Genomic DNA, 26,217 nt, shown 5'->3' with positions numbered 1-26,217 from the left:
ATGCATACAAAGGAAGGAAGTCTCATTTGGCATCAAAGTGGTTTAGTTACTTTTGATACGAAAAACATAAGTTCCTTTGATAAGAAAAACGTAAGTTAAAGCCCTCAGAACGAAACTAAAATAATATAAAGCCAGAAAATATGTGATAAAAGGCTGCTTTTCAAGTTTTTACTTCATAACCTGTCTTTTTAGTTAGGCTAAGAAGTGAAAGAAATGTATTTTAAAATATTAATTAGATACCTACTAATAAAACTTTTTTGTCACCTTCTCCCTGATCATTAAAGTGAAATTTTAAAACTTTTTTAAAAAAAAGGTTAACTCTCCTAAGTCAAGCAAAGTCTCTGTGGCTTTCACGGTGCAGTAGAAAAGAAGGAAAAACTTTTTCAGGGGTATTTTAATTGTGTGATCAAGTAAGTGAAGCTGTTTATGGCATGGAGTGGAGTTCAAATTCTCACGTTTGGGAATAGCTGGCTTTCTAAAAAATAAATCTGTACACAAAATATACAAGGGTTTGAAAAACTTTCATTAAAACAACCTTTAATTTAAAATTGCTGTGTATGTTTAAAGAAAATTCTGGTTTCAGGTCAGTAGTACAGCCCAGGGTGCTTTAACAGATAAATTATTATTGCTTTGGTAAAGTCATTGTCTCTTGAAGCCTTGCAGTCTGTTCTGATTTAGAAGTTTCAATATTAATTTTATTTTTTACTTCAAATGTGAATCTCACTGTGTTTAAAAACTAAATTCCAAGGGTTCCTGTGTACCATGTCATACCTGTCTGAAGTTGAGACTTCTTGTTTACTCGTTCGTTACTACGTATTGCTACTATAGAAGATTACTTGCAATGACCTAGACAAAATGATATTTTTTTTTTGTAGATTAATATGAATTTTGTCTTTGTTTTCAGTCCAGAAGAGCTTCCTGTCCACGATGCAGCAATAGAAAAGGTAAGTTCAGCATCTTCCAGTGTTTTAACTAGGAAGTGAAATCTTACAGGTTTATGATTTATTTATTTTTTTAAATATAAATTGTGGTGAAATTAGGAGATGAAACATTTTAGTGATTTGCATTCGCAGAGAAACACGATGGAAGTCCCAGGACTGTGGCCCTTGAGGCCATGTTAACTAGCTCCCAGATCCCTTGGGGGCCCACACAAGAATGTCATTACTAGTTGCAGTGAGACGTAGATTTTCCTCACCCATCATGTGATTGAGCTATTTACGTTATTTATTTATGTAAATAGAGCTATTTGACAAATCGCACCCGGCCCTGCCCTGACGGGGACCCAGCTGGCAGGCGCTTGTCCAGGGTGAGAAGCGTCATGGCGGTGCCACGAGCTGCCGTCAGCTGCAGCGGCCGGGTGGTTTGGCCAAGTGAGGTGGCACCTCTGGTGCTGAGGTGGCGCTGCCTTCCCCTGGCACGTGCAGCGTGCTTTTCTAGTATGGAAACAGTGACGGGTGACCCGGATGTCACTCGCTGCAGTGTGATTGCTCCCTTGTAACGCTGAGTTGACAAGCCAGGTGTGTTGTAAGTGCAGGCCCCAGTCCAAAAAGCCTCCTACTGTTGGAGGATGCTGGAGGACAAGTCTGGGAGCTGACCTTTTGATTTTATTGAGCTTTTATTAAAATCATTGGGAGCTGAGTATCTGGGCCTAGATGTGTTCCTTTCAATACTGTGGGCATTTTCTGTCAGTCCCCTTCTGACCTCTAGGACTTGATCAGATCCGTACTGATCTGTATCATCAGAAAATTCATTGTGAAACACTGAAAGCTGTAAGTTTAGTTATCTCTCTTGGCTGCACAAACCATTAGAGTGTATGGAAGAGGGGTGGAGTGACTTGTCTTAAGGAAGCTCAGCTCTGAGGACTTGGAGCAACATTTCCATATGTGAATTACTTTGAGTTTCTGTGGAGAAGCCAGCAAGGGATCAGTACAGGGCTAGCAAGAAGTGTTTCTCAGAAGTGAACTTCTGAGTCCCTTTTGTTTTGCATCAGTTCAAGTGTATTTCTGCATACGCAGCCTGAAATAGTTGCATTTTCCTGCCATGTTCCATTACATTTAATAACACAGTAAGACTATATATAATTTCATTTCCATCAGGACACAGCAGGGTGGTGAGCCTATGAGCATAAACATTAGACAGCTTGCAATTATTGTGGTACATGTGTTTTGAAGCTCTGTTTCACTGTGACTATGTAGTTAGCCTTAAATTATTGGGTGAAAACAGTGTCTCAGTTCTTTGTCCCATATTTTATTCATGCTGTCTCAGACAAAATGTCAGCATAGAAACTGTATTTATTGAATCAATGTTAAATTGCAAACCTAGTTTCTTTTTATAATTGTGCAGTAATGCTCCTGTGTTAGACTCCTGCTTGTACTCCTGATGATATCCTGACCTCTGCTGGTTTGAGGCTTATCTGTCTTGTATCAGTGGTGGTTGAGGCTTTGCTGTTTTCAAATACCATTCACAGGACAATGAATGTGTCATGTAGATGGAAGCTAACGCTAGAAGCTTTCTGTGCAATATCTTTTAAAGTCAGAGTTATTTATGCTTCCTTTTTGCCTTAACTCTGAACTAAAAAAAAAAAAAAAACAAAAAAAAAAACAAAAACAAACAAACAAAACAACAACAACAAAACAGTTCCTAATTTATGCTTTGATTTAATCTGCAGCGTAGCTAAAGGGTTGTGCATATCCGTGTGACTTTTGAATCTCCATTCTTCATATACACCCTAATGTCAAGCTGAAGCTGGGGTTGCACACACGTTTGTGCTCATGTTTTTGCCTGTAATACTTTTAGAATAGGCGTTACTGCTGTGAACGCGGAGTACCTTTGATGCTTTGTTTACCTCGCTGGGCATTTGATGACTTAAACGTGTCAAGCCATTGTCCTGCCTTATGAACTAATCTTCATGTGAATCACACAGCACATCTGAGCTAAAGCTAGGGGAGGAAAGATGAACCAGAAGAGAAGCGGACAGGGAACTGACCTCAGGAAATCTGGAGTCTGTGTCAGACTGCTTATGAAGTGCTATGAAATGCTTTGTAAGGCATTTTCAGTGGTGTGGGTTTTTTGTCTTTGATTTACTTGATTGTAAATCAGAGAGCAGGTCCAGTGGGTTCTGGTTGTGTCTGGGGCTCCTGCTGCTGCCTTGCTGTAAGGCTCAGCTCTAGCACGCTTGCTATCGAAGAAGGAAGAGCGCTGCACAAAAGATGGATGCTTGCCAGCAGAACTTCACGCTTCGTGTTCTCATTAGTGTATTATTTACTGACACGGGAGTGAGAAACCTTTTTTTTCAGTTAGGGATTCTGTTATTCCCTTTGGCAAGAATGCTTTAAAGTGGATAACATACTCAGAAGACAGATAAATGGATTTTTTTTTTTTGGTGACAACTACATGGAACTTGCCTAAAAGAGCAGCAGCAGCAGCCCTCTGTTCTGCAATGAGCTGCTTCAGATCTATCCATGTTTTTGGTGTCGCACCTGCTAGACATGAAAGTGAACATAATTCAGACTTTAAAAAAAATAGCTAAAAGTTCTCAACTACCGAACACAGAAAAAATAATTTTGAGTATGGCAGCATTGCTTGAGAACTGGGATAAATTGACACAGAAGACATAAAAGCTTGAACAAACATACAATTGAAGTGAGTTTCTGGCTCAAAAGACCGAAAATCTTGAAAGTAGATCAAACATGCAAACAAAAAGACTGTAGGAGCAGGTAGATTTTTATTTTTCTTACCAATTATCTGAACAACCTGTTGAGGGCAGAGACCTTTTCTAACTTGACAGCAGTGTTATTCGAGCAGTAGAAACTATGCCTAGAGACCATCTACTTCTGATATGCTAAAAATTCTGATTTCTCACAGAGGTTCTGAGTGTGGAAGAGAATCAGAAGCAATAACGTGAAACCTATCAAATCTGGGAAGCAGTAGTTTTTGTACGGTTTTCTTCTAACTCTTCAGAAAGGGCTTTAAGTGCTATTTAAAAGAATAAAAAGTGTTTGAGACATCACTAAATACAGCATGGAGCCTGAACAAGAATATGAGCAGTTGATTGCAACATGAAGAGCTAGATAAGTAAGGTTGAGATGGTTGAAGCAGTTATTTCCACATAACTTACACTTCTGTTGGACGGGTGGAAATAAAAATAACTTTTCAAACAACAGTGACAAACCAAAACCAAAACCCCTTTATTTCCAAGATGTTTTATGGACTGAATCAGGGTTGGGATGGATCTAAGCAGTCACTGAGTTGCAATTTGTTAGTTGAAGGCTTTGGGCTCCTGGGTTAAACATTCCTTTCCCATTTTATTGTGTTGATAGACAAGAAAGAATACCTAAAATCTGATGGGGAGTAAAAGCTAGAAGTACATTTAGAATTCAGTTGAGACAATAAGTAATAGTTTTCATTTATATTATCCCCCACGCTTCAGATATAAAGTATTAATAGGTTTCCAGTGTCCTGCAGAAATTACTCTGAATATTCTTACATCGGTTTATCACTAACCATATGAATCAGAACATCCTTCCTGTCTTACCAAGACTTGAATTTGAAGTTGGAAGTGAAGAAGCTATTCTTTACCAAAACCCGCAATATTCAGGTTTGACGAGAAAGCAGTAACCACAGACAAGTTTTCTCCTTCAGCTTTGTCAGTGTTCCTGGAAAATCCTCAGCTCCAAAGCATCATGCAGCAGTTGAAATAGTTTCATAAAAACCAACCCTGCTCCCCCTACAGACATCAGAGTTAATAGTTAGCTTTCTAGTGTAATTAGGGAGATGCAGCCTTCTTTACAGCACATAAAACTGTGCTGTAAAAATGCCACCTCTTCTTATCATCCAGGCCAACGAAGTATGGATTTTTGACTGTGAAAAGTCAAAGTGCCAGGAAACTCTAGGAACTAAAATAGCTAATTGCTTGTTGGGATCCCAAATTCAAACAGTTGGTGGCAAGTGCAGCAATCTTGAAGATAACAGGGTTGTCGTGTGCTTTTAAAGCCATATGCAGTGCAGCATTGAGGAACTCACATTTATTGTGTTACATGACTTAATAAAACTTTATTTTAAGATTATAGTGTTTTGCTGTGTTCTGAATTTTTCTTTCATCCCTTGTTACGTAAACATTATTATCAGCAACCTATAATTTAAGCAAGCAGTTCTTACCTGCAGAAGAAATCACTGATTTAAGATATAGGGTCATTTAGGTAAAAACATACCATGTGACAGGTGAGAATTACAGCAAGGCTTCCTGGCTTTTCATGTACAGAAACAGAACTTATTCCCATTTCTGCCACTGCACTGCCACTCATGCATGTACTTTATTTAAAGCTTAGAGTGATTACTGAGGTCAACATATATTGGCGTGTTTTATCATCTGAAATGTGCTAATTAGTTTCTGTTAACGTGGTTGGTACATTTCTAACTTTGTGCTTCTTAAGAAGAGATGGTTTGTGTGACTGTTGGAAAACAGCGAATTGTGTCGTGGGCAAGTCTGATTAAAGAAGGCTCTGGTTTCAGAGCCAGCTAACTTAAAACGCTTGCGGCAGAAATTCCAGCCTGAAACATTACTGAGTATAACAGGAAGGTTTTTTTTTGTTGTTGTTGGTGGTGGTGGTATTTTTTTTTGTATTTGTCAAAAAGGTGTAAAGAATAAAATTTGATAAATCTTGCACTTAAATCATCCCCCAAAACAGCCAGCCAAAGACCAGCAGAAACCTCTGTTGTCAGACTAGAAGTTGATGATATTGTAATAAATTTTTTCTCAGTATTTTTAGAAATGCATTAAATAATTTTAAATGTATTCATCTGAATATTTTTTTGCTAATTTCGTTTCAGCAAAAGCACCTTGAAATTGAAAGAACTACAAAATGGCTTAAGATGCTGAAAAGCTGGGAGAAATACAAGAATAGTGAAAAGGTAAAGTTACGCCTGCTTTTTCATTAGCTATCGCTTCCAAATGAATGTGTAACCTTAAATTAGGATGTCTTATTTTCTGATTAGAAAAATACACATGGAAAGATTTTTTGTTTTCCTTCCAAAATGCATTCATACATTAAAACAAACAAGAAACCCTGGTGGCCAAATGCAAGGAATTTTGAAGGACAACATTGTGTCTGCTCATCATTCCCAGTAATAGTGTGTTGCACTGCATTGTGCTTGAGCTGTGGGTTCAGGGCTAGAACCACCCAGCGTACTGCATTCACAGGACTGCAGAATAATTTGTGGAGCAGATGAAGCCTTGTCTTGTTTTGCAGTTAGTTGGTGTGCATCAGAAGTTGTATTTGATTACACTTTGAGAATGGGAAGGAGGGGAAAAAAAATCTATGTAAGCTTGAAAAGAGGGAATACATTTAAATGGGAATAGCTGAACTCTGCAGGAATCATAAAACCCCCTTTCAATGGTTATGAATTTTAACTTGGGGGTGTTTTTTTAAAATTAATATGTATGCTGGATATTGTAGTAATTAATATTTAAAGTTATACCACCAGTACCTCGAAAGAATCTTACTAAGATCTGAGAGGTTTTTTATTATTAAACTTATTTTCTTCTATGGTTTCATTTTTATTTATTTTTTGCAACCTAGGTTTACTGAACAGCCTAGGATGGCTTCTGTTTAGTGAAAACTGCCTTGAATAACTCTCCAAGGAAACTGATTACTCATAATGTGGGGCATTTAGTTTGGTGTTTACATTTTCGTGCTTGCCAGCAGAGATATCTTAGGATAGCCCGAGATATCCATTGCTAAAAGGAGAGTTTAATGGAGTAAGTTTTAAAGTAAAAAGTATAGGAAGCCATTCTGTGCCTCATCATCCTTTACAGGAGGAAAGTCTGTTTTTTCTGTAAATCATATGCAACAGAGCATTCATAATATTTAAGAGAAGTGATTTTTTTTTGATGGTATGAATGGGATCTGCTTTTCAATAGAACACTTTCTATCTTGATTGGGCTTTGATTTTGAGATCAGTATGGAAGAACTGTTCAGGGATAAATGCCTCAGGATGCTGGCAGCTCCTTACCTATACCCAGCTGTGCTACAGCATTTCTGGATTAAAAGACAACAGCAATAACAACAACAGAACATGAAAGGAGTAAAATTGCTTTCTATGTGAAGTTATAGGTGAAATTTTAAGTAAATGAATTACCCATTCATGCTCTTAAAACTGCTTTTGGGGTTTTTAGTTCCAGAATTACTTTTAACCTACCGGATTACAAATAATGGTCAGGGAGTAAAGACAGAAATTGGGTTATGTTGGGTATGCCATTAAGTGCCAAGTGCTTTCAGTCACTTCGAAAAGTAAGTGGAGATTATCACGTGAATAGTTTATTTGCTGTAAATGTACTCGACGTCATCTTAAATCTGCTCAATAGTGAAAGCATGGAAGAATTTTGGCTGGGGAAGATCTTTCTGGAGAGGCTGTGCTCCCAGCACTGTGCTCTGAGGAGGTTTTCAGAACAAATCCTGCTCTGGCTGTCTGGTGGTTAATGCACGGGACGTGCGGTTCCCAGAATCGAGTTCCCTCTTCTCCTCAGTAGGGCTTAAAACTTACATTTCCTACTGGAACTCTGACACTTCTGGTGGTGCTGTGGTTTGCAGAGCACTGCTCCTGCTGCTCTTTTGCTGACAGCTGTGGCACATCCCAGCCACTGCCTGGATGAGTGGCCTGCAGACTTAGCTTGCTCCTTTAGTGAAAGAAAAGGGTAGTAAATGGTTCTGTGCAACGTGGAAGAGCTTTGAAGGGAGAGATGGAGACAAGAATACTTGTTGGCTTGATAAGCAGAGAAATTAGATACTAAAACTGAGGAAAGTTCTTCCTCTACTTCATAACATTCCCCACTGATGATGTATGCATGCTGCCTTTGTTTCTGAGACTGCTTTTCTTAAAAATACCAAAAGCAGTTATTGATGTTTTTCAGGATGTTATTAAAAAGCTAGAGGATTCATCTTTTTTTTTTTTTTATTATGAAACGCCTGAAAAAGTAATATTTTTCCCCCCAAGTTTTTCGTATAATGCTACTTCCTATTCCTGGAAGAAAAACCTAGAGGTCATAACACTTCTGGTTTTTTTTTTTTTTCTTTATTGGGGTGATTGACTGATCTGAAGATCTCTTATGTTCACAAATCAAAGGGATGGTCAAAAAACCCTGTATATCAGCTACTTAGTTTGTAGAGAGTATGTCAGATATGACCTTTCAGGTAACACAATAGCTATGCGTTGTCTAAGCAGCAGCAGCCTTCGTTTTCAGCTGCTCGTGATGTCCGTCCATTGTACGCTGGTTTAACAGAATAATCCTCTGTTCACCGAGCATGCAGAAGGTATAGTAGGTCAGCTGAGCAGAAGGGGCTTCAGTTCGTGTAGCAAATTATAGACTGAACTATAAATAGTGGCAGGAATAATTCAATATGTTCCTAAAGGGGATGAACCTTGCTGGAGGCTAGGAAAAAAAATGTCTGATTGCTGAGTTCTGATGGAGCATGTGAGACTTCAAAAAAGGGTATTTTTGTTATTCTTTCTTGCATCTTATGTGGTAAGTGAACCAGAATACAGAAAATAAGGAATCATCTCCCTCCTCTTCCTCAGTATGAAGTGGAAAATGGGACATTATTTGTTGCTGCTCTTTATGGAAGGCCAGGTGATGTTCTGAGGATTGAACAAAATTAGCAAGTGATGACAGTTTTCGTCCGAAAATGGACTGGAAGAACGCACCAGCTTCCCAGCCCCGCTTTTTGAAGAGTGGAAACAGGTTGCAAGGACAATTCCTGACTCTTGTTTTCTGGCGTCACTTGAAGGATAAGGTGGTTAACGCTAGAGGAACAAGTTACTAAAGAAAATGAACAGCCTGTGTCTTAAAGCATTCACTTCACTTTGTGCTCCTGTGGTCTCTGCGCGGTCAGCCTGCTCCTGAAATCAGCGTTGTTTTGAAACAGCACTGAAGGGAGCTTTGCTGCAACAACAAAATCGACAGAAATAATGTTGTAGGGTTAGAGATTATAACTGTAGTGCTGGCTTCGTTTTGGAAAATGTCATACTTGAGAGAGGCAAAAGGAGAGAAAGTGATGGTGTCATGGGTGGAGTAGGTATTACAAAGTACGGGACTTCAGAGAGCCCTTCTGTAATGACCCTTCACAACATACAGCTAAAATAGCTTTGGCTTGAGGAAATCTGTTTGTACTGTACATATACCATAAATGAATCCGTATATTTGATTATATTATGCCAAACTGTCGAATTCCTAATTGCAAAATGCAGTTTTCTCTTCTCTTGCAGAGATGCCCAGGGGCTGCTTCCTTAATTTTTTCCTTCGTAACTTTGCAAGGAGAATTATGAGACAATGTTCACACACTGATGTGTGTGTGCACGAGATGCTTCAGTTTACATCTTCCCCTAATATTTATTGCAGAAGAATATTAAATACGCAGAGGTGGGGGCTCTGGGGGCTTCATCCTGCTTTCCCATTAGGACTTCTGTGCTTAAGGGAAGAGCAGCAATGTGTGACCACGAGGAACTGAAGAAGACTGAATGAGGAAAATGCCAGTCTCTCCCCTATTTGAATAATGATTTATAGGTAATGAAAGCCAACATAATGGAAATGAACCCGAGTACAACTCCGTGTAGGCTCCTTCATTCCTGTGTGATTATTTAGGCATCTTTTCAGTGCAGTCACCTTGATTCTTACTGACACCAGTCTCTGAAAGGTGGCACTGTCCTCGTGTCTTTGTTCTGACAAATACCAATCACACACAGCTTGCTGCTCCCTGACAGTCACTTCTCATGCACGGAGTGTCACAGAGCAGCAAAGTTTGTGTCTCAGTGTCATGTTTCTCTAGCTTATGCTTTTATTTCCTATTTGTATTCTGCTGCTTAATAGTCCAGGGCACGATCAGCTACCTCAGATATTGAATCTTTCCTGTCTTAGTATGATCATAACTTTCAGGAAAGATTAAATAAAACCCTTATATTCCCATCTGAGTATTGCCACCAAAGTATTTCTGTCTTTCACTGTCTACCTTCATCTAGCTGTGACTGAAGTTGCCTAAATTGAGAGGGAAAGGAAAAAGAGAAACAATCAGGGTAGCTGGCAATTTCCAGCTGTTCTGGCATTCACACAGAATATAATAATCAAGTCTCCACTTAGTTTGGAGTCTGAACACCGAGCTGTAATGAAGAACCCTCTTCGCACTCCTCAGATTATTTTTTTTGAATGAGATTTAGCAACTCTTGTCTTTGCACTTCTTCTTCCTTTTATGCAGTCCATAGAAGCTGAAGAACCGCTAAAGGCAGCAGCCTTTATAAATACACTTTCTTTTCATTATAAATATACTTTCTTGTGGGACTTCGGATTTTAATTCTCGTGCTTCTCATCGCTGATTCTCTTTGAGGTGGCAGAGTCCCTCTGCGTCACATGCAGCTCTTCCTGACATAACTGCGAGCTTGCTTTTTGAAAGCTGGCATTGTAACTGGCAGCAGCTAGAGTGCTAGTTTCTGTTCTTAGACCTGTGCTGTGTGATAGTGGCCTCTTTTCTTGGCCAGGAACCAGGTGGATGGATGAACTTGGAAGATTGGGGCAGGGGAAGAAAGGGCAGGTTGTAAGTTTCCCTTTTTTTTATTTATTTTTTTTCATAGAGGCCACTTTGAATGTTGGGTGTTTTAGACTTCAGTATTTGAGAAGGTGGATGAGATTTATTTGGGTTATTCCACATCTAATGGACTTTTTTTTCTCCTTTGTAAGCTTTTCATAATTCATTCTATATAGGCTCATTTCACCGTGGGAAGATGCAATATGCAGGAGGTCAAATTTCTTTTGGCATGAGAAACTGCTTTTGAATTCGCAGGTGATAGGTTCCCTCCACGTGTGTGTGTATCCTGTCCCCTACAAAATCAGCACCATTAGTAATAATTGCAAGAGTTTATAACAACTCTCTTTTGCTGAACGTGGCACAGAATCTGAACCTATATTTTTATGTTGTGTTTATATAATTGTATCTCCTGAGGATGTCTTGTTTCCCCGTAAGGTCCTATGCTGATGGAAACATCCCAGATTGCATAACACCGTTCTGCAGATGACACCATTTTCGTACCACAGTTATCTGAATTATAAGCTCATATGCTTGAATCTTCCTTTGAGCTACTATCTTAAGAAAGCCTTAATTTTAATGAATTCATTGAAGGTTGACTGGTTACTTTTTCTTCTGCGGGGATTAAGGAAAGTAACTTGCTGAATTTTCTACTTATTTTAGTGGTTACTTTAGGGAGAGCAGAAGAATTGATTAGGGGTCTGCAAGAATACAAATCCAACCCAGCAGTTTTCAACATAAGTTAAACTTGTATGTGGAAATAAGAGACAGCAGAGGGCAGTAGTATGGTACGTATGGTAAAGAAGTTCAATTGGCTAATAATCAGGTTGCTCATTTATATGTTCTTTAACTGTTTGGTGACTGAATGGTTACCAGAAATGAATTTTGCTCTGAAGCATGTGTTCTCCCCAGCCCTGAGATGCAGCGCATGGTCGTTTGCCACGCCATGGAAACAAGCATTAACAATTTTCTACGTTATTGTTTGTGTAATGGAGCCTAAGCCGTGAAAGAGCCTTTTCTCGAGTTACATTTCTCTGGTCCATCTGGCAGACAGTGAAAGTTCCTGATCTGGCGTGCTGTTGAGCCTGCAGCCAGGGTCTTGTAGCGTCTTGGGCTGACTGAGAGCTTGCTGCTTTGCCTAAATAAAAGAACAGATTGAACAGCAGAGTCAACTGGATACAGATCTGAAATGGTTTGTAAAAAGCTCTGATTGTTATCTGGGTTTATTCTACCAGGTGGTGCGCTAGTTCTGACCCCAGCAACTGAAAATGCTTCCTCCCTCGCTTTCTCATTGTTCACAGACCTGTACTGGGATGTTGAACTTCCTGGTGCCTGTGTGCTTTCCATTCCTTTTAAAGTTACTTTTTCTAACTAATTTTTCAAACTTTTCTTTTAAAAGCACTTCCACAGTTCTCTATCTCAGCTTTTACTTGCTACTTCAAGAACTCTTTGAGCATTTGATCATTCCAGTCTGAGAAGTCCAGGAGATGGAAAAACCATAAAGTCATCTGAAAAACTGACTGTTCTCCTTCAGCTTTGTCTCCCGAAAAAAAAAAAAAAATCCACATTTTGGGTGGTTTGAATTTGTTTTAACTCTATTTCAGTAAGAAGCTAGTGTCACCACGGCTTCTATTTGGCCTCTAATGCCCACCTAGCCTTCTCCAAAAATATTCATTTAGAACAAGAGTCATCCGGAGAATTTCTTCTTTTCATCCTATTCTGTGCACCAGCAGCCTCTCAGTTGCTGGAGGCATTTGGTAATGAGTTACACGATGATAATGGACTGGGGAAAATGCTTGTTATCAAGATACACTATTGTTGTACTGTGGGTCTGAGGAACGCAGCTAAATGTCGTCGGGGACTTGTAACGCTTCTGTTTCCTTTCAAGTTAGCAGATAAGGTTGGCAAATTTGGCTCGTTCTGGTTTCCAGCAGACAGGCTAATCTCGTTGCAGAATGACACCACTGCAATTGGTGTTGCTGAGCTTTCAAAAGACTGAATTATCCTCTCACAGGCAGTTATCCTTGTGTCTGGGTTGACAAACGCTGAAATTCCCAATGAAGTCTGGATATACATCTCTAGAAGTGTGCTTTGTCGCGCTGGGGCTTATTCTTTTTCCTTGCAGGAAACTGCTACTTAAACAATTTTAATAGCAATAAAGCGTCAAAGCTTCCTCAAAAAGCTCATCCCTCGCAACATTTTCCGTGTGGATGGCCTCCAGGATTGCTGTAGCATCTTTTACAATAAAGAAAGGGATGGAGAAAACAGTCATAACCCTTCTAGGTTGTGTTTCCCTTAGAGAACCATCAAAAGACTTGTGTAAGAGGGAGGCATTCTAAAATCCAGACACGGATCCTTTTTGGCCTTAAAGGCACCTTCAAAGATCCGATACATCTCAAACAACGTGAGGGTTATACACATAGTGCAGTGGGTGGGTCATTAATCTTCCCAAGCTGGAGACTTGAAATATGAGAGAGAAGAAAAAAGACCTGTTCTTTGAGGTGGGTCTTTTAAAGTATTTCTTAGGCTACAAACATAACTTTTAGAGCTGTTTTAAGGACACGATAGCTGTGTCGTTTGAAATTTAAGTTCTAACTTGTAGGTTAAGTAAAAGAATGGTTAATTTGGGGAGGGGTTGTGTGTATTTTGTCCTTTTAAAGAATCTGGTTGTCACTGTGCCGTTACAAAAATAATGGCAAAAGCCGAGAGCAGAGCTTCAGAAAGGTTCTTTTCCTTTGTTAGAGTTGTCTGGTTTTCCTTTTCTCAGCCACCTTTTGATAAAGATGCTAACCTTTTATTTTTTTCAGAGTTCCTAATGCCCGATTGGTCCGAGGCTTTGCTTGCCTCGAGTCTCTCCTGGCTGCACGAAGCCAAGACTTGAGAGAGCTAGCCTGTCTTTCTCTGTTTAGAGGATCTTCATGCTCCTCAATGCTGCAGCAAAAAGAACTGTAATTGGAGGAGAAGCAGGGAAGACAGTTGTCAGTGCTGCTGATTTTTCAGATAAGCCCAGTGAGAACCAAACCAGTGAATCAGAGTAGAGGAGCAGTGACATGTCAGAGGCAGGACTGACACGAGATAGTTTATATAACTACTCCGCTTTGCACAGGTACCGAGTCGTCCCCTTCTGACCCTCAGGAAGGGGAAATTTTAATTTTACATTTCACAGCCGAGAGCTTCGTTCTGCGCGGTGTTGTTAGGTCATTCTGTAGTCTTTTCTGTAGCCTTAAAAACTATAGCTGGTATTTTTTTTTTTTTTTTGGGTGCTAATATGTTTTAATATGCATTCAGAAAAAAACTTATTAGCTTAGAAATATGGTCTGAACTCTTTAGCTTGCACTTCCCGTATTTCCAGCAAGCTCATGTTGGTGGCACGCATGCATACATTTCAGCACACTGTTGTGGTTTTATAAGAATTTCAAAATCAGTAATGTGTTTTTTTTTTTTACTGTTAATTTTTGAAGCTTTGTGATACTGCTGATTGCCTTTCACCGTTCCCATTTATAGATGATAATTACAGTGACTTATTTGTGGCTTGTCCTGAAACCCTTGTGTTGCTAAGAAAAAGAAAAGTGTAAATTACCAAATTTGCAGTTGTCTTTCCAATATTTTTAGAATAAGCTCAGCACAGCAGAGGTGATACAGTTTTGGTAGACCTGCCTACGTGCCGTCCTGACTTGTAAGCATCACCTGTGTGGAATGATGCTTTGGCATCCATTTTGTTCCCTGTTCCTCTGCTGATTCCATCAACGGAGGTCCCAGATGGTGTCACTACACACTTCCAGCCTCTAAAAAAAATTGTTTCAGTCTCATTCCCAGCAGGTTGTCCCTTTGCCAGGAGAACTGACATTAATTTGCTTTTTTCTCTTTAGCATGTTGTGAGTCACTGTTCCTTTTGTTTGGAACTTTGTAGATTGTGCTGCATTTATGTTTTCTTTTTCTTTTTACAGTTCCACAGGAGAATTTATAAAGGAATCCCGTTGCAGTTCAGAGGGCAAGTTTGGTCTTTACTACTTGATGTCCCTAAAATGAAAAAAGAAATGAAAGACTTCTACAATGTGAGTTAAAAGAATTTCTACTTAATATACAAGTTAATTAAAGAATATCTGGTACTATACGTACAGGTTTTATTAAACTTTTGTTATTATGTAGTGTTTAAAAAAAAATCACATTTTTTTTTAAGCTAGGAAAAAGGCCATGGATTGGAAAGCACTTTACCAGCTTATTTTTTGGTTCTGTACTGCATGTAATTTATTTGATTTTCTTTCCATTTCCTTTCCCGTCCTCAAATCCTTGCAAAAGCCTTCCTAAAAGCAAAGCAAAACAAAATAAGACGAAATCTTGCTCCCAATAAGAAGGTACAAACCTCTGAAACTACAGCTCTCCTTTGAGGAATTTCTATCAAGCAAGCAGCACCTTTGCTGAATATCAATCAGGAAGAGGAGTTGTGGTATCCTGAAGGGGGTGTGGGTTGATGCCTTCTTCATCTTGTCAGAGCCAGGAGGGCCTCTGACAAAGCAAGCTGTCTACCTTTCTGCCACCTCGTCTCTAAGTGAAGCACGGATAGCCATTAAAAAGCACCGTCCATTTAGTTCAGTGTATTCTCAGAGCTGTGACTGATGACGGGACGTTAACCCTAGCAAATGCTGCAGGCATAAATTGACCGCCTAACCTATTCCTAATTAAAATGTGAAGAAAAAGCTATATGTTAACCCTCAGCCCCCACCCTCACACTGAGTTGCAGTTAAAATCACCTTTGAATTATTCTGGTAATGTTCCTCTAAACTTTTCTCCATTATATCTACTTTTTCTGTGTGTGTGTGTGTATACAACTGATTGCCATCTGAGCTAAGCTTCAGGCCCAAAACTGTAGAGTGAGGTTGGTGTGTAGGGTAGTAAGACAGAAGGGGAACTGAATCTGAAACGTTCTGTCTTTTCCTCTCAGTCTGTCTCTGTGCTAAGGGATTATAGGAAGGCAGATTAGCTAAACAGCAAGGTAATTTAGTATTGTAGACCATTTGTTTCTTAAAAGTCAGCAAACATTTAAATTCCAGTGGGGAAAAAAATTCAATGTCCAGAATTTCAAGGAAATGCATCACTGGGTTTGCTTCTTGGAAATTTTTTGTAGCGCTCTTTAGGAGCTGAGGCTTTGGGTCTGAGCATACAAGGGATCTTGTAAGGTCATGAAAGAAGATTGATGTTGGCACCGATGTTATCTAAATTTTGGTCTCTGTGATTTTCCTTTCGAATTATTTCTTACTCCTTAGTCTGATGGGCTGCTCTTTCTGACTGTTATATTTTGTTCAACTTCATAAGCAAGACTAGAGGCAAAAAGGGATAAAAGGGATAAAATGGAGTTCACGCTGAGTAATGTAGTTGTGGGAAAGAATAGCAAATGTAACTAGAAGCATTTAAAAATATGTTAAATCATCTTCAGAGGTTATTAATGCTGTTTAGTGCTAAGTGCAAAACAAAAATGACTTTGTAGACTTTCTTCCATCATTATCCTAGCTTTTTTATTTGTGATAAGCTCATTTAACTGCTGTCTGTTTTTCCCATTTCCTTAAGTGGTATTAACACTCCTCGTTACAGTTCTCACATACAAATTTCACACCTTAAAGTTAGAAGGAAGATGCACGCTTTTGCAGTAGGTCAGACAGCTTTTTAGAGTTCTCACTGCAGGGTAGTTACCAATTCTTAATCTTTTGCCCTTTCTGTTTCTCAAACTCTGGGTGCCCACACTAGAGCCTCCCATCACAGCAAGGACTCAGGGTGCTTCTTTTCCTGCAATTCCAACAAATCGTAGGCTCTGGGTTTTTATACCATCTTAAAACTGTAAATTTTCTCTTCTGTACTTCTTTTCTATCTGGGGGACAAATCATTCTGGATGTTAGTGCTTTAAATTATACTGAAAGGTGCATGAAATTGAGACTGTGATTTGTGTTATGTTTGTTAATGGCTGCTACCAATTGATTCCTTGATTTACAACTAATTCCTCGTTTGCCTAAAGCTGCTGATTGTATCCAGCAGACTGAATGGCTGTTATTGTTGTATGCTTGTCCCTTTATTTTTCTTATTTTTGTCTTTAAATTTCATTTGTTTTCTTGCAACTAGAAGCTGTGGAGTTCTGCCTTATGAATGATAATCCATGATATTCTGTAAAAATGCCTTTTCTGACATAATGTTTTGAACGTACCATGTTGAATCGAGTTAGAAATGTCTCACAAACTTGACTTTTGGGTACAGAAGTGAGAATGAATGAATGTAAAAGAAAATTATCATAGGTGTAAAAAAAAAATAAGATGACAGTCCAACCTGTGCAGGCTTCCTGAAGTATTCAGTTACAAAACTGGATTTAATTGAAAAACATTAAAGCAAGTGCTGGAGTAGAGCTGTTCTACCACTAAGTTAGAACATAAGGACAGAGGGAATGACTAGAGAAGTGTTCTACTTCTATGCTGTGTGAACGTGATAGACTCTACAGAATTCATATATGTATATGCGTGTTTTGGATATTGTTGTCTTCAGAGTTGCCATTCTATATTAAACATTTTAAATCATGAGATGACGAATACTTCAGTAAAGCTGTACGGTCAGGTAGGTTTCTGCTATTATAAAGCCTGCAATTTTAATCTTCTGTTCTGTACCATTTTCCTAGGAATTGAAGTGTCAAGCACGAGGGTCTTCACCAGACATTAGGCAAATTGATCTTGATGTAAATCGAACATACAGGGATCATATCATGTTTCGAGACAGATATGGTGTTAAGTAAGTAAATTAAATGTTTTGTTTTGTCTTACGGTTGGTTTCTGATCTGCCTCAAACCTCTTTGATCTGTCCAAGAATGTTGAATGTAAGCTCCAAACTTTCAAAGCAGAGTTGTCTGTGCAATGATGTAACTAATCACCATTATTACTGCAAAACCAGATGGTCACTTCCAACCAACCAGTGTTTTGGTATTATGAAATAGTATTATTCCAAAGAAAGCCATTTCTAAACTGATTGTTACATATTAAAAGAAAAACAAAACAAAAAACTGTCAGAAAGCATGGAAATACCAATCTAATAAATTCAGATTTATTACACAAGCATTTTATTAAACTGTGTATTTCAAAAACAAAATAACTTTTTACATCTGATATCTTTTCTCAGAGTCTTTATCCTTCCTTTGTATTTTATATTCCTTCTCTCCCACTTTCTAACTCAGAACCAAATAGAGCAATATTTTAGATGCGAGCATTTAATTATTTACAAATGTAAGCCTTAATGCTTTCGAATGTCTTCAAAATGTTGTTATTCCTACTGTCATTGGATGAGGAATATTATGCAGCTGTCATCACTAAAAATGCTTAATAGTGAAATAAGTAGCAATACAAACATCAGCATTGTTGCTAGCTTGCCACATCAGCACCCTGCTGAGATGAAGAGGGTATTTCTTTCCCTTCTGCGACTGTGTTAGTTCACTTTAATCTCTTTTTCTTTCCAAGGCACATTCTACGGTAGTCTGCTATTTTCAAAAAAGCAATACTCAAAGAGTTATGGGCTTTAATGTGATAATAAAAGAAACATTTTCTTATATTATTCTTCCAGGTATTTTGCAGACAAATTCTAAGCAAGCATGGGAAATTTCTGCGATGGCTGCAGCACAGGATGGAGTACAAAGCAGAAATTCCTAAGCTGAGAGCACTGTTCTGTGCAGACCCTGTAGTTTTGATATGTTTCTGCAGTGCTATCTATGCTTGAGCTGACATGCCTTGCCTCGCAGTAGTACCGACACAATGACAAGCAAAAATGGCTGTCTTGCTTCTGGGCCTCAGTTAGTTTTTATGGACACATTTTAAGTTCAAGCAGAAGCTCACTACCCCATCAGTTTGGGGTTAACAGAGGCAGAGCCAGCTCCAGTCCCTATGGCTGTGTTGTAAGCATGTCCTCAGAGTCCACAGAAAAGCCTTTGGCTGCATGAGGCAATTTCACACTTGGAATAGATCTTGGAATTACTGTACATGTATTATGCATTTCTAGTGATGGCGATGAAAATTCAGAAGCCTTGCTATATAGCAATGAAATAAAGTCTCCCAGGCAAATCAATAGCTTGTCTGACTTCTCGGTAGACTGTACATTTTGAAGGGTCATTCTTTTGCAGGTCTTTAGGGGTATCATCTAGTGTAAATATTTCTGAAATTACCATTATTTTATGTATCTTACTGTGAATGAGATTGTGCTCTTATATTTGATTTCACACGGTCCAAACTCCCTTAACTGATGACAGAAGATTTGTGTACTGTTTGGGACCTAACTATTAGTTTTCATGTTATCCTTGTAAAATAATTCTCAAGTTTAATATCTAGGACTTTAGGTTATACTTTCCTTTGGTTCCTGAAAACTGGGTAACCTCCAGTTTCTGCAAGAGGGTGAACAAAAATGCCTTAATCTAGATATTTTGGTAAAATTCTTCAAGTGTGCATCCTCTTTCCCAATGGAAAATACTCAGCTTTTTGCTTAAGCTTCTCTTTTACAACCAGCTGGCTTCTGTTTCTAGGCACTTGATCAGTGACAGGCAGGGGGAATTTCACTGGGCACAGAAGACAGCGTGCAAAACTCAGCAGTTAAATTTTATCAGTCGTAGTTGAAAGTAGGCATTCCCGTTTCCAAGTTCCCTTCACAACAAATCACAGAAAGTAGGTGTGAGTTTAAAAAAGGGAAAAAAAAAAAGAATTCTTCACCATTACTCTGATGTCTCAATTTGAGACGAGTGCAGTTCATCTATTTTTGTCCTACTACTCTAACAATTTAGTACAAGATGACTTTATCTGTTTATACAGAAAGCAAGAGACCTATACAAAGCTGTTCACATACTTCAAAGTCAGAATTACAGAGATCAGCACGCTCTGGAGGACTGAGCCATAGGCTGGAGAGTCAGAGTAGGAATTGTTTTTCTTCAGTTTGACAGAACGCAGTCACAAAAGCAGCTTTTAATTTGGGTGCCAAGATTAAGACACCTTTGTGCATTTCAATTGTTGTACATAACTGTTTGCAATCAGTAACAGCTGTTAGCGTTCTGCAAACAGAAATCAGCTGTGGGGTGTTTAAAGTTTGTCATTCAGGATAAATCCATTTGAATCCCATCTTATGTCTCACTTTTCCCTATTTGTAAAAATAATGGTCTGATGCCATTGTCTCCTCCAAGTATTGTAGGTATATTTTTGAAATCTTTCAACGTGCAAAAATCAGGAAAGTGCCAAATATAATGTTTGGTTTACCATCAGAAGCACACAGCACTTCAAGGTTGGTTTTTGTCCTGCTCTTTAGTGCTAGATGAGTTAAATTGGAGAAACGGGTTTCCAAAACATAGTTCACTGATTTTATGTGTTTCTGTTTTTACAAAAAACAATATTATTGCATTTTCCTTTTCTACTTATTTCTCCAGGCAACAATCTTTATTCCACGTTTTAGCTGCGTATTCCATATATAATACGGTAAGTTGTGTACTTTCACACTTGGTTTCTCTGAACATGCTGTAAGATAATTTGCAATTCTGTATCCTCTTTCTCCCTCAAAAAAAAAACACATTTCAGAGACCTTTGGAAGTACAGAAAAATACGTGATTTGTCTGTTGACATGTTTTGAGCTACTGAAGTTAAAATGAAACAAAACATCTTGATTATGAGTATCTTACTGGGCAGACTGAACAGTGCACGCACTTTGACTGCAATTAAGTATTGTGTCTAATAAGAAAAATGAATTTGTGCTGGGGTTTTATACTATTGATATTTTCCCCCATTGTATTATATGCCTCCAATTAAGATCATGTGAATAATGGGAGCGAAAACACGGTGCAGAAAGGTTGGAGTAAGCAGGCATAGTTCATAGCCTGGAGGGTTCTAACAAATGGAAAATTTAAAGGTTGCATCTTCTTTACTTAAGCCCTCTTTTAGGTATGCTCCAATGCATGTGTCAAAGTACATTCTGGTACTAAATTTGGTCTTGGCTGTAATCCTGAATGTGGATTACTTGAAGTGGAGTTTCTAGACTATATCGTAAGGGTTAGAAGCTTACGTATTTTGTAATGTCTTTTGGTTGCATGCTAAAAAGAGAAGAAAGAGAAATGCAATCATGTCCACATTTAACCGTGTTTTATGCACTACCTCCTGCCTTCACTGTGCCCATTTTGATCATTTTTGTACATCTTTCATTTTACATCCATCACCAACTCTTTACAATTCAACGTGAAAATACATAAACTTAAGAGTAAGGAAGTGAAGTTAAGCACTAATTAAATACCACTTAATTTCATTTTTCAAAGTTCTAGGAAATGTGGCTTTTCTTTCTTGTTTCAGTTTGTTTCCTCACAGTTCCTTAGCCCATAAATGAATTTTCATTGCTAGAATTTGTTGTCTTTCACTTACTGAGTTACCTTAAGCTTTTCATTGCAAGTGTCAAACACTGATGTTGTGGTTTAACCCGGCTGGCAGCTAAACACCACACAGCCGTTCGCTCACCCTCCCCCCTCCCTCTCTGGGATGGGGGGAGAGAAACGGGAAAGTGAAGCCTGTGAGTTGAGATAAAGACGGTTTATTAAGACAGGAAAATAATAATAACAATAATAATAATAATAGTGATAATGGTAATAGTATTAACAATAATAATGTGTAAGAAAACAAGTGATGCACAATGCAATTGCTCACCACCCGCTGACCGATGCCCAGCCTATTCCCGAGCAGCCGGCCCCCCCACCCCGGCCAGCCACCCCTATATATTGTTTAGCATGACGTCAGATGGTATGGAATACCCCTTTGGCCAGTTTGGGTCAGCTGTCCTGGGTCTGTCCCCTCCCAGCTCCTGCTGCACCCCCAGCCTGCTCGCTGGCAGGACAGAGCAAGAAGCCGAAAAGTCCTTGGCCTGGTGTAAACACTGCTCTGCAACAATTAAAACATCAGCATGTTATCAGCGCTCTTCTCATCCTAATCCAAAACATAGCACCCTACCAGCTACTATGAGCTACTTAACTCTGTCCTAACTGGAACCAGGACAACTGAGAAATAAAACTCTGGAAGGAGGAACTTCCTTTATATATCTTTGGTGGAACATTGGATTAATATCTTCAAATTGCATGAAAAATATTGCTTAAAATCAACTGTTACAATATAGGTGATGGGAATAGTGCAGTGAGCTTTTAATTTGCTTTTACGTTGCATTTTTTTAATGTATCACAGTTCTTATGCTTTGGTTTTATCTCTAGAGCAAAGTTCTTTTTAAGAAGATTTAAATTTGAAAACCCTTATTCAACTATTAATTCATTCTTCTTACAAATATTTTATCAGTGGGGCTATCTGAGCAGTGGGAAGATAGTGACAATTGGTTCCTGCCATAAGAGTCAAAATTAATAGCAGAAGGGATGCTCAAATTTATCTTTGGAACAAGATTTCTTTTTCTTCACATTTAATAGCATGTTGCTGCTATGCTTGAGCAGGTTTATAGTTATAGGTCACCCCAGAAAACTCCTGTGTTATCAAATGGTGCCCTGACTGTAAACAAACCAAAACAACTTCCTCTGTTCCAGAGGCAAATTGCAACTAAATGGAAACTACATCCATTCTGAGAGTAAGATGACCTAATTACTTGAAATTATTAATATTAAAGCTGATTCTGTGCATCAGTAAGAGTCCTAATGACCAATCCAAACATAGAGTTTACTTTTCAGATTGATGGTTGTATGTCATCCCTTCTATCTATCAATATTTTAAATATTTAAAAGTTAAAGGTTTGTGCTGGCACCATGATTAGAGAATGTATACCATCAGGGCAGGCAGTTTCTTTGCTACCCTAGCTGAAGGAAAACTTAACAGCTCATAGGTGGGGGGGCTTTTGCTTTCAGGATTTTAATATTTCTCATTTTCTAATTTTCAGGAAGTTGGATACTGTCAGGGAATGAGCCAGATCACAGCTTTACTCCTTATGTACATGAATGAAGAAGATGCCTTCTGGGCCTTGGTGAAACTGCTCTCGGGTCCGAAGCATGCTATGCATGGTACGGAGTGTCACATCACTTAGTATATATTAGGTTTCAACCAACCCTATTTAAACTGTAAATTATTTGAAAATGGAACTATGCAGTCCTAGGTATATGTTCAAAACAAGACATAACTGGAGCTTCATTCTGGGGTGCCACTGGATGTTACAGAAGTTCATTCATGCTTTTAAGTAATTGCTTTTGTATGGGGTATCTTTCAAAGAGTTCTTGATGAAAATCAGATGTTGCCTTTCTTAATCTCTTAAGGAAATGTAGCTAGTTGAAAGCTGGTTACGTAGATGTCTATATAGCAGTGTAATACTAGCAGAAACCCAATGCAGAATGTGTTAAATAGCATTGTGGCTATGCTATCACTTGGCATGACAGGAATCTGTAAATTGATATATGTATATATATAAATAAACACTATCATAGAATGGCTCGGATTGGAAGGGACCTTAAAGATCACCTGGTTCCAACCCCCCTGCCCTAGGCAGGGATGCCACCCACTAGATCAGTTTGGCCAAGGCCCCATCCAACCTGGCGTTGAACACCTCCAGGGATGGGGCAGCCATGGCTTCTCTGGGCAACCTCTGCCAGTGCCTCACCACCCTTACAGTGAAGAATTTCTTCCTAATGTCTAATGTAAATCTGTCCTCTTTTAGTTTAAGACCACCAGTGAAGACCGAGGCAAAGTAGTTTTTAAGTACCTCAGCCTTCTCCACGTCTGTTCTTACCAGTTCTCCATCTTCATCTGTCAGAGGCACCACCCTAGCCTTCCTTTTGCAGCCAGTGTACCTGTAGAACCCCTTCTTGTTATTCTTTGCATCCCTCGCCAAATTTAGTTCTGTCAGTGTGTTGGCTTTCCTGATCCCATCCCTGCACATCCAGACAGCGTTTCTGTACTCTTCTCAGGGCACCCAGGCCTGTTTCCACCGTCTGTGCATTTTCTCCTTTTGCCTCAGTTTGACCAGCAGGTCCTTGTTCAGCCATGCCAGTTTCCTACCTTCCTGGTTTAATTTATTACATATGGCAATAGAGAGCTCTTGTGCTCCAAGGAAAATATCCTTAAAGAGTTGCTGGCTCTGATCAGATCCTCTGCCCCTAAGGACCGTGTCCCATGGGATCTCATCCACTAATTCTTTGAACAGCTGGAAGTTCACTTTTCTAAAATTCAGGGTATGACTTTGCTCTTAGCCAGGCCCATATCCCTCGAGATCACAAACTCAACCGGGGCGTGAGCGCTGCAATTTAGGCTTCCTCCAGTCTTAACCTCTTTAATGAGCTCTTCTGCACTGGTCAGCACCAGGTCCAGTAACACCTCTCCTCTGGTTGGTTTGTCTAATACCTGGATGAGGAATTTGTCCTCAGCGCACTCCAGGAGTCACCTGGATTGCTTACTGCCTGCCGTGTGGCTTTCCCTGCAAACATCTGGATGGTTGAAATCCCCCGGGAGGACAAGAGCCTGTGAGCGCGATGCTTCCTGGAGCTGGAGCAAGAAGGCCTCATCCACAGGCTCCCCTTGATCAGGCAGCCTGGAATAGACCCCAACCACAAGGTGTCCTTTGGTCCTCCTTCATTTTTACCCACAGGCTCTCGTCCCGCTCTTAGCTGTTTCTCAGAGGGAACTCTTCACAATCTATCCATTTCTTTACAAAGGGGACGATGCCCCCACCCTTCCTTTCCTGCCCATCTCTCCTGTGAAGCTTGCAGCCCTCCACTGCAATGTTCCAGCGGTGTGATTCATCCCACCACGGTGCCATGGTAGCAATTAGATCACAGTTTTCTAATTGCACCGTGGCTTCCAACTCCTCCTGCTTGTTTCCTGCTGTGAGCATTAATCTCGAGTTTCTTGGTTTTCTCTTTGCCTCACGCAGCATTTCCTGCTCTCACCGTCTTGTTACTTTTGTGTTATTGGTTGTTGTCTCTTTCCATGTGAAATTTAGTATGACCTGTGCATATTGCCTGCCCAAAGGGACAGAACAACTCTAGGAATTCCAGCATCTGTCATTAATGACACAGGGATTCAGAAAGCTGTATCTCTTGGGAGCCTGAAAAAAAAAAAGAATATCTAGAATTTGGGATTTTTAACGTTCCCAGCAGGTTCTGGTTCCTTTTCCCTGCTTCAGACTTTCGCATGCCATCCTATTTTGTTCAGAGTTCCTGGCATCCAGCACTGTCTTCCATACAGGAATTTAACTTGTGTTTAGTATGGCCTTATTGTCTCCGGGCACTTTCAAAAAGTCTTAATAAACTGTTGAACCTACAGTACTCTGTCAAGCTTTCTGCTTCCAAGGTGTTTGAAAATAGGTTTATTAGTGTTTTGGTTTTTTTTCCTTTTCTAAGTTCTTTTTGGAGGGAAGCTTACTTGTTTTTATGCTGCTGGTGTTTGATCATTTCTGTTTTTCTGATTTGAACGTAACTTCAACTTTTCAAAAGATTTTCTTTGAATGGTCTTTTATCCTGCGGTGTAGCTGTGTTTTACATTTCTCAAGTTTTCTGAGTAGTATTATGATTTTGATCTGAGCCTTTCTTTTACCTTTTCTGAAAACAAGTTGAAGAGGATCTTAGTGCTTTACTTTTCTAGTATATTATCCATAAAACTACTCAAGATTTTATATATGCCCTTAGTTTCATTTGTGTTAGCAAGCTGTCCTTACTTTATGCTGTAAATTCGTGATATTTGCCTTGGTAGAGTACCCCTTGTCTGTCTTTATGACCTTTTCTTCTGTGCAGGCATTTCTAGTAGCTGCCTATATTCTTTGCTTTTCTATCATGAATTTGCAGGGCATATTCCTGATTTCTGTTGTTGTGATTTTAGAAGTTTTAGGGTTTTCTGTTTTCTTAAAAAATAATTATAACTTTGGTTTCTGCAAATCCACATGAAGTAGACAAGTGTAGGATTGAAGCAAACTGAAATCATCTACCATTATTAATCTAATAATAGTCACTAAGCAAAGGTGTTGATGTTTCACTGTAGTCACTTAGGCAGGAGTATGTGTGTATCCATACATGGACATAATAATATTGCTATGAATATCTGTTCAGATCCAGTGGTCTATAGAAGAGTAATGTTCTCAGAGCTCTGACTTTCTTTTTTGTCTTATATTGCTGTCATTTTTATAGTACATAAACCTGTTACATGCTCAAATTCTTCTTTTAGGTTTTTTTATTCCTGGTTTTCCAAAACTGTTGAGGTTTCAAGAACATCATGACAAAATACTGAAAAAATTTTTGTCCAAACTTAAGCAGCATTTGGTACGTACTTATAGCACAATAAATGGAATACTATTTTACAGCTTGCTACCTTATTTTAAATCTCCATTTAAAAAGTTCTTATAAAAGGAGTTGATGGTCCTTTTAAAATTCGGGCATAGTAGTATTTTCTCAAAGGTAAAGGTTGCACAGCATCTCTTCTAGTGCTCTTATAGAAGAAATAACACTTTATTTTTTATTAATTTTGGCTGTATTTATTCTAAACAAAGAATAACGGCCATATTTTATTTTTCTAGTGGGAAGAAAATGCCCTCCTATTAGTCATAAAGAATTTTCTTTTACAGTCTCGTTAGGTCTGCAAGAATCCTTCTCCATATCTTAAACAGTAGTGTAAGAGCTGCTAAGCCACAGCAACATCTTCAAAGA

At 39.0% G+C, this 26,217-nt stretch overlaps 1 protein-coding gene across 10 annotated transcripts in view; it reads left to right on the top strand.

The window, feature by feature from the left end:
- Positions 1 to 26,217, top strand: part of USP6NL (USP6 N-terminal like) — a 118,785-nt gene that overhangs the window by 75,777 nt on the left and 16,791 nt on the right. For all 10 annotated transcript variants that reach the window (XM_083819765.1, XM_083819763.1, XM_083819761.1 and 7 more), the window contains 7 exons: positions 905 to 944; positions 5,830 to 5,910; positions 14,516 to 14,623; positions 17,224 to 17,333; positions 19,993 to 20,041; positions 22,473 to 22,593; positions 25,739 to 25,833. In XM_083819765.1, the coding sequence (XP_083675891.1) occupies positions 905 to 944; positions 5,830 to 5,910; positions 14,516 to 14,623; positions 17,224 to 17,333; positions 19,993 to 20,041; positions 22,473 to 22,593; positions 25,739 to 25,833 (604 nt within the window). The remainder of the gene's footprint in view (positions 1 to 904; positions 945 to 5,829; positions 5,911 to 14,515; positions 14,624 to 17,223; positions 17,334 to 19,992; positions 20,042 to 22,472; positions 22,594 to 25,738; positions 25,834 to 26,217) is intronic.

This window comes from Anser anser (assembly GCF_964211835.1).
Source record: "Anser anser genome assembly, chromosome: 1".
In the NCBI taxonomy this organism is placed as follows: Eukaryota; Metazoa; Chordata; class Aves; order Anseriformes; family Anatidae; genus Anser; species Anser anser.
This window is presented reverse-complemented; position numbering and strand designations above follow the sequence as displayed.